The sequence below is a fragment of the Abrus precatorius genome, unplaced genomic scaffold (genome assembly GCF_003935025.1).
Source record: "Abrus precatorius isolate BTA unplaced genomic scaffold, Abrus_2018 Scaffold2, whole genome shotgun sequence".
NCBI lineage: Eukaryota > Viridiplantae > Streptophyta > Magnoliopsida > Fabales > Fabaceae > Abrus > Abrus precatorius.
The window spans coordinates 17,078,218-17,087,188 of record NW_020874362.1 but is presented as its reverse complement, the minus strand read 5'-3'; the positions used below and the strand labels follow the sequence as shown (position 1 = coordinate 17,087,188).

The following is an 8,971-nucleotide window of genomic DNA, read 5'->3' as shown; positions in this document are numbered from 1 at the left end:
TCTAAAATGTTCTTATGTTATAAATTTGTATCAAATTCATTTAAAATATGACGTTGAATTAATTAACTTTAAAAAGTTAATGTTAAAATAATTAATTTGCATAAGAAAATGATATTTTAAAAACGACTTTATAAGAGCTAATTTTGATTAAATAGTAAGGTAGATTTACTTTTAAAGTGTAAATTTTAAAAAATTATGGGGCCACATCTAAAACCAGTCTTATCTTAAAAGTGAAAGATCTTACTCATCCCAAATCCTATTTTATTAAGCATTTGAAGAATGAAAAAATTACCCAAATTTAACTTGTTACTGTCAAATCAATTTTGCATTCAGAAACAGGATTTTGCGGAACCCAAACAGGCACAAGTTATACATTTGATTAGTTTAACATATAATTTTAATTGGAAATTTTCAGACATGTAAGTGCATTTAGGCAAATATAAAGATATGAAAATTTAAAGTTTATCTTTCTTAAGATAGCAATTTTTCGTTACATTAATAATATGTCAGGTTAGTTAGTTTCATATTATTTTCTTTCATTAAACACATATTGTGGTATAAATGTGTAATAATTCCGATAAAATGAGCTTTTTTCTTTAAAAAAAATCACTTATTCAGCCTTAAAGATTAAGTTCATAGATTTTTTTTTTAAAGAAAATTATTGTAGTTATATGATAGAAGAAATTTTTTTATTAAAGAAGAAAAGTGAAACTGTAATAAGAGTAAATTTTAAGTGTATATATTAAGTGTCATAATCTACATTTTACAAATTAAATTCAAATCTTTATTTCTAAATGAAAATATTTTTATAAACTATATTGAAGAATATAATTTTTATTATTATAACGAATATTATTTTTAAAAATTAATATTTTTCACTACATCATATAAATTATTTTTTATCAAATATGTTGTTTTTTATTTTAATTTAATAAATTAACTTTTCATAGTTCTTTTCTTAGTTCAAAATTTTTTGTTTTTCTAATTTATTTATGTTTAATATGATAAAATATTTATGATTAAATTATTTTGATATAGAATAAAGAGGAAGAAGGGCAACGCAGGGGTCAAAGTGTACGGCGATTATTTGAAACGCGTCAGCCGAGTGGCGGCTCTTTCATGGAAAGCCACATGCTACAACAGGAGACGTGGCTGTTACTATGAGTTGAGCTTTGATATCATCACCTGGCTGTGCAAACATCTTCTCTTTTTGCTCCGTCTTGGATTTGGATATTTAGATGTCTTTCTGTGGCCGTCCAATTTTTCGCTACAACACGTTGCTAGTCATCGCTGTTCACTCCAAGACAAAAGGGCATTAAGTAGCCACTCCATATTATTATCGTGGCATTGGCAATGATGATGATAAAATTTTCTTTGTTTGCACAATTTATAAATATTAACGTTGCCACGAATATTGGAATTTGTTTTTTTTTTATCATGAATGTCTTCTTAAAAGCTTGATTATTTGCTTTTTTATTTTATTTTTGGTAAATGTTTCAATATAATATTTTTATTTAACATATGCATATTATCGATAAATATATAGTATTGATACTATAACTATAATTATTTTAATATTTAAATATATTTTCGACTTTGAAATATGAAATATTTTTTTAAAAAATTATTTACTTTCTTCATTTTTAATCCTTATATTTGACCCAAAAAATGACATTTTAGTTGTTAATTATTAACGAGGATGTTTTTAAGGACTCAAATTAAATAATTTGTATACTTTTTAACAGATATAAACGAATAAAAATTAAAAATGAATTAATTATAAAAGTTCCTATTTTTTAGAGATTTAAACTATATTTAAGTTATTTTTTGTATAAAATTTAAATAATGATAACAGAATAAACTCGAACAAAAAATTCTTTAAATTTTTTATAAAATGTTTTCCTGTTATCACCTAATCTAACTAAAAGAATTTTAGTCAAAATTGAGCATGTGAACCAATTTAGTGTGCTACTAATTTTTTACACATCATCTCTTATGTTTTCTTTTTCTCAAATCCTGATTATATTGAGAAACGTGTTAAGGGTTAGAGAAAAAACAAAATATGAAAATAATTTTGTTAAAAGTTAAAGTATCGAATACAAACTTCATACATAACTTATATTAATTAGAAACATTAACTATATGTAACCCACTCCAAACTAATGCATATTACGTGTATAATCTAAATGATTCAACTAATTCAAATTAATTTTATTATAATGTCCTTTATCCATATTCTCAACATAGTATTCATTGTTTTCTAATATTCTAATATTGATATTTAGGTAGCATTTGGCTTGATTTTGTTTGAGCTTCTCTTCACAGTAAAAGAAGAAGTTAGATAGGTATAATTTTGGAGAAATTATATAAGAAAAAATAGCCTATGTTTTAACAAAGATAAATTAAAATAAAATAATTTTTACAAATTAATTAAAGTTACTTTTATCCCTTTACTTAACTGAAGTTATTTTTTTTGTTTTACATTTGTCTTTAATCTTTATATTTTAATAAATATTTTATTTTAGTCACTCCAAATAAATTATTTTTATTTTTTATTTTTATAAATTTTTTTAGTTCCTATCATAACATTATTCATTATAAGATTTTTATATGTTAATATTTTATGATGTTAGCAAAAGGAACTAAAAAAAATTACAATGTTAAGATCAAAACTAAAAAATCAGTTAAAGGGACTAAAAAATTATTAAAATGAAAGAACTTTTCCTATTTATAAATCAAAACCTAATTATATATATATAAGGGAAAGATCGTCTTATAGTAGTATAAGTCTAAAAATTCTTACACTCAATTTAAACCTTTCATTTAACTTACATCTAACAATTGGTGAAGTAATAAATTATAACTCATTGATATAACTTAAATGAAAGACTTAAATTGAGTGTAAGAGTTTTTAAACTTAGAAGATCTTGCTATATATATGAAAGCAAATATTTAAGAATAATGAGTCTAAGATAATTTTATCTAAACTCACAATTTTGATTTAGTAACAATTAAAATTGATTGGTCTTTACATCAAATTAGTTTTTACTATTTCTATTAGAGAATTTTCAAACCTATTTTATCTAATATCTCTAAGAGATAATAAGATTGTGGTATCTATACTCATATCTATTAATGGTTTAATTGTTACTTATACACATTTTATATACAAATATTTATATTTTTCAATATAATCATTTATTGAGTGTTTTAATAATATATCAATTTTTTTTCTATATCTTAACCTAGAGAAATATTATTTTCTACGATTTTGATTATGTAATCATAATTTCTTTTTTGTTTAATTTATTTTTCAAGAACATATAATATTTGGCTGTTCATTCTTTAGTTTATTTCTTCAAATTGTACCTCTTTATTAGAAATATTGTGCTTCAAAGTTATTTATTGAGAATCTTGTTCTTTTGATTTTGTTTTGTATTGGAAGATGATGAGGTAGAGTTAGATCTAATAGATCTAAAAGAGATTGTAGAAAAAAACGAAAGAGACAAGACATATTTATATTAACTTTGGTTCATCATCGTCACTTAGTTTCATAATAATATCTTGATAAGATTATTTTCAACTTATTTAGTAGATCTAGTTATTGTAGACTCTTTTTTTGTTTTTTATATATAAAAAATCTTTACTTTACCCACCAACCCTTATATTCTATTTTTATTTTTTAACAAAATATTGTCAAATTATACTCACTGCCTATCATTATCAAGACTTACTACTATAACTTTATTTATAAAAAATAAAGAACTATTGTGCTTCTAATTAAGATTTTTGCTTATTTTTAAATTTATTAAAATAAAATTACTATACATCTTTCCATATCTATGAAACTAGTTATCAGTTAATCCACACACACACACATATATATATATATATATTTATTTTTCATACATCAAAATCTATAATTTATTAATATAATTTTTTAAATGAGAGTATTTTTAGGAGTTAATTCCATTTCTTATCATGTTAAGTTATTCTTTACATTAAATATTTATCTTTTAATTTAATAAAATTTAAATTTTAATTTTTCATAATTTATTTTTTAATTTAAAATTTAACTTTTTATTTAATATAACAGAATATTTTTAATTAATAATTATAATATTTTGAATAAACCCACAACTATTTTAAGTTTAGGATCTCCTTTCACCTTTATTTCTTTTATATTGTGAATAAACCCACAATGGAATCTTGTCTATCTCTTAAGTATGTACTTCTCATGGACAGCTTTTATATCATTGACTTTAAACACTTTCAATGCATGAAAGCAAAGTATGCCAAATATTTTAAATTTTTTTACAAGAGCAATATATAGTAGTTAAGGAATAATCAAATGTATTGTTCATGATCTTTATTGATTAACTTTAATAATGACATATTCAATCAAACAAGAAGTTTTAATCCTTTGTGATATGCAACAAGCTAAAAATAAAGCAAACTCTGGTTAGAATAAGTTAAACACTATATGTATATAAACCTTGACCATTTGTATTAGTATTGAAGACATTTCATATCGCAACATAAGATCATAAGATCACTTCAACTTGTTGTAACATTTGTCTTCAATAACCTGTTTAAAGTGTTCAAAGAATTGCTTGATTTCAAAATCAAGTTTCATATATGTCTTAAAATCAGAATTTAAGCTCATTTAGTTGATTATTTTGCATTCCAAGAGTGAATACATCCTTGAAATAACATGATGCTTATTTCTCTTTTATGGAATAAAGTAAAATAATTCAAATATTTTCTTTAACATTATATTATGTAATCAACTTTCTCCAAATCTTCTCAAAGTCAATTACAATATGAAACTCATACATACATTATTTCAAATCTCTTAAAAAATTGTTCATTCCTTTTGTTAAATTACTAAGATGCTTAATTCTATTTTACATTAAACATCATGCGCACAAAGTATAATGTATCTCATACATTACTTAAACAAGTGTTTTTGCTATTACTTTATCTTAATTTATAACAAAATTAATTTTTTTTATTATATACTTTCAAAAATATCTTAAACAATTATTAAAATAATTCTACCATTTTATTATATAATAAGGCTGTATGCAGATAAGGTGTCAAATAAACATGTACCTTTATGTTAAGGTAATTGTTTTAAGGTTAAAATTATGTGTTTGAAGACATTTTTAGACACAAAGTTGTTTGATATGAAATTGCTTGAACTGCACGATTATGTTTGTACCAAAATTCTGTATTTTAATTTTTATCCTAAAATTATTCTAATATTTTAAGATTCTAATTAACTATCCGAGTCCCTTGATGTGAAGAAGTTACATTAAAATATAATTAGTCGAGGAATATAAATTCGTTTTAAAAGTACAAAACTCTTTCAGCTTTTTATTTTGTTTTTTTCTATTCACAGGACACTCTTTGTAGCCTTATTAATCGGTCCAGTATAAATATTAAAATATGGAACTGATAGAAGTTTAAATCAAAAATTGTTCAATAACAATAACTTTATGGTAACATCAACTAAACCTTATCTACGAAGAATGTTAATAACCGATAACTTTAATGAGAAAAAAATTTAAATTATGAAATATATTTTAAAGATTAAAGTAAAATTCCATACATTATTAGGTAATGAGAAATTACAAACAGTGAGCAATAAATATTATTAAGTTGCGAATTTCATGGATGTATGGCGGCATGGTCCTCATTCGTAGGACGAAACGAATAATACATATTCTTCTTAAAAAATTAGTGATACGGACTGCAAATATTTATCCTCAGATAAGCCTGAGAAATGAAAGAAAGTAGGTATTGTGTATTGTCAGAAAAATGTTAATAATACATTAGTTAACATATATATGTTAATAGACTCTTATTTTAATTAAATCATTTTATTTCTAATTTAATATTTTTTAATAAAATCTAAGTAACTTGTAAAGATAAGTGAAAACTAGAAAGCACTCTGCAACAGAACACAGTAAAAAAATAAAGATAAAATAAAATTACGAACGGATTGATGACCATCCGAAAGGCACCAATTTCTCAACCCCGTCAAGACAGTTTTTACGTGCATCCTATCACTCGATGCCACGTGTACACACGTGCTAAGTCCTCCCTCTCTCCCTTGCTCCATTGGGCTTAGGCTAGAAGCCGTCGTTTTCCAGCGATTTAATCGGCGTGCCCTTTTTCCTCGAAACCTCGCACTTTTCACTCCCACTTCATCCTCAAAACCTAAAATGAAACACAAATGCACTCCACATAAATCCCAAACACAAATCCAACCCACTCACTAACCTTATCTCTCTCTCTCACACACACACACCTTCTCTTAGCTTCTACTATACCGTTACCATCACTCCCACTCCTTCGCCGCAAAAACCCGACGAACACTTCACTTTCAACCAATTCGACCCAACGGTGCATGGAATGACGGAATACCGGTCGCCGCCGACGATGAATTTGTGGACCGACGACAACTCCTCCGTGATGGAGGCTTTCATGAGCTCCTCCGACCTCTCCTCGCTGTGGCTCCCTACGCCGCAATCCGCCGCATCAACCACAACTCCGGGACCCGACGCGAGTAGAGCTCCGCCTCCACCGCCGACGCCGACGCAGTCGCAGCCTCTGTTCAACCAGGAGACTCTTCAACAGCGGTTGCACGCGCTAATTGAAGGTGCGAGAGAGAGCTGGACATACGCCATCTTCTGGCAATCCTCTTATGACTACTCTGGCGCTTCTCTCCTTGGTTGGGGCGATGGCTATTACAAAGGCGAGGAGGACAAAGGAAAAGGCAAAGCTACCAAAACGACGTCGTCTGCGGAACAGGACCACCGCAAAAAGGTTCTCCGTGAACTCAATTCCTTAATTTCTGGTCCTTCTGCCTCTGGCGACGATGCGGTGGACGAAGAAGTCACCGACACTGAATGGTTCTTTCTGGTGTCAATGACTCAGTCCTTCGTCAACGGTAGTGGGTTACCGGGCCAGGCTTTCTTCAATTCCAGCCCGGTTTGGGTCACTGGAGCGGACCGGTTGTCCGGTTCGGCCTGCGAGCGGGCCCGCCAGGGTCAGGTGTTTGGGCTGCAGACTCTGGTTTGCATACCCTCTGCAAACGGCGTCGTTGAGTTGGCTTCCACTGAAGTTATTTTCCAGAACGCTGATCTGATGAACAAGGTGCGCGTTTTGTTCAACTTCAACAACCTGGATGCCGGTTCGTGGCCATTGAATTCCGTTACAACGGATCAGGGGGAGAACGACCCGTCCTCTCTCTGGCTCAGCGATCCCTCTGGGATTGAAATAAGAGATTCTGCTGCTAACACCGTTGCGCCAGATTCGGCCAATACTGGGACAGTTAGCAAGACGTTGCAGTTTGAAACCCCTGGTTCCAGTACTCTAACCGAGGCCCCAAGTGCTGTTCATGTTCCCAACTCTCACCAGCAGCGCCAGCAGTCGCAGAGCCAGGGCTTATTCCCGAGGGAATTGAACTTCTCCAGCTCTTTGAAGCCAGAATCCGGCGAGATTCTTAGCTTCGGGGAGAGCAAGAAGAACTCTTACAATGGGAATTTCTTTCCCAGCGTTGTTGCTGAGGAGAACAAGAAGAGAAGGTCCCCTGTTTCTAGGAGCAGCATTGATGACGGAATGCTCTCCTTCACTTCCGGTGTGATCTTACCGTCTTCGAATTTGAAGTCCGGTGGTGGTGGTGGTGGTGATTCCGATCATTCCGATCTTGAAGCATCTGTGGTTAAAGAGGCTGACAGCAGCAGAGTGGTGGAGCCGGAGAAACGGCCTCGGAAAAGGGGGCGAAAGCCGGCAAATGGTAGAGAGGAACCTTTGAATCACGTGGAAGCGGAGAGGCAGAGGAGAGAAAAGCTGAATCAGAGGTTCTATGCACTTCGTGCTGTTGTTCCTAATGTGTCGAAGATGGACAAGGCATCGCTTCTTGGCGATGCCATATCTTACATAAACGAGCTGAAGTCAAAGCTTCATGGACTGGAATCGGAGAAAGGTGAATTGGAGAAGCAATTGGATTCAACGAAAAAGGAACTTGAGCTGGCAAGTAAACACCCTCCCCCTCCACCACCATCTGATATAGAAGCAAAGAAGATGACAACCAAGCTGGTTGATTTGGATATAGACGTGAAAATCATAGGTTGGGATGCTATGATTAGGATCCAATGCAGCAAGAAGAACCACCCTGCTGCCAGGTTGATGGCAGCTTTGAAGGACTTGGACCTGGAAGTACATCATGCCAGTGTGTCCGTGGTGAATGATTTGATGATCCAACAAGCCACGGTGAACATGGGAAATCGGTTTTACACGCAGGAGCAGCTCCTGTTAGCGCTGTCATCCAAAGTTGGCGATGCACGGTAACTCTACACCATTTGGATAAGATGGTGTAGAGCTCTGGGACATTTTATGGCTTCCCGGTAGCTGTAACTGTCTGTAAAATAGTGTTCTTTTCTAATTTTTAGCTAGTCCTTTTTGATAGCTTAGTTTAAAATTAAATTTTGAGGTAATTTGATTTGGGAAGCTGGATGGACTAAAACTAGGGACAGTTTTTCTTCAAATCTGCGGAGAAAGATAGTTAGCAGCTATGATGAAGTCACAATGGACTTTTTGTGTTAATATTATCCGTCTAGATCACTAGATTGTATATATGTTCATCAATTATCATAAATGTGAACTCAACTTTTATAATTTTCTATATTGCTATAAAGCTTATCCGTGATTACCTGCCATTTCTAAGTTCTGTGAGATCATGTTATTCGTTTTTAACTTGTTTTAGTATGCTCCTTCCTGTGATGGTATATTTTGTATATCATCTGTAAAATGGAACATTGTCTAAATCTGGTGACCGAGTGCTCTGTGTTTTGGTTGTCTGATCTATCATGCGAAGAGTGTGATTTTTGTGTGATGGAAACGAAGTAAAACAAAAGGACAAAAAAACGTGTTGGGGAACAGTGGGGCATTTGATATCGTG

General features: G+C 31.0%; 1 protein-coding gene across 3 annotated transcripts; it reads left to right on the top strand.

The window, feature by feature from the left end:
• Positions 1 to 6,191: 6,191 nt before the first annotated feature.
• LOC113857589 (transcription factor MYC2-like) lies at positions 6,192 to 8,721 on the top strand. Of its 3 annotated transcripts, XM_027489642.1 has the most exons (3): positions 6,192 to 6,518; positions 6,579 to 7,432; positions 7,499 to 8,676. In XM_027489642.1, exons 1-3 carry the CDS (start codon positions 6,421 to 6,423, stop codon positions 8,359 to 8,361), a joined length of 1,815 nt encoding a protein of 604 aa, XP_027345443.1. In that variant the 5' UTR covers positions 6,192 to 6,420; the 3' UTR covers positions 8,362 to 8,676. The 3 variants fall into 3 exon arrangements, with proteins under 3 accessions (XP_027345443.1, XP_027345442.1, XP_027345441.1); XM_027489641.1 differs by having other exon boundaries at positions 6,194 to 6,518; positions 6,579 to 8,721; XM_027489640.1 differs by having other exon boundaries at positions 6,196 to 8,689.
• Positions 8,722 to 8,971: the final 250 nt, after the last annotated feature.

Bases quoted from the DNA above. Each gene is read 5' to 3' on its own strand.
- LOC113857589 (XM_027489640.1), top strand. From the start codon at position 6,421: ATGACGGAATACCGGTCGCCGCCGACGATGAATTTGTGGACCGACGAC.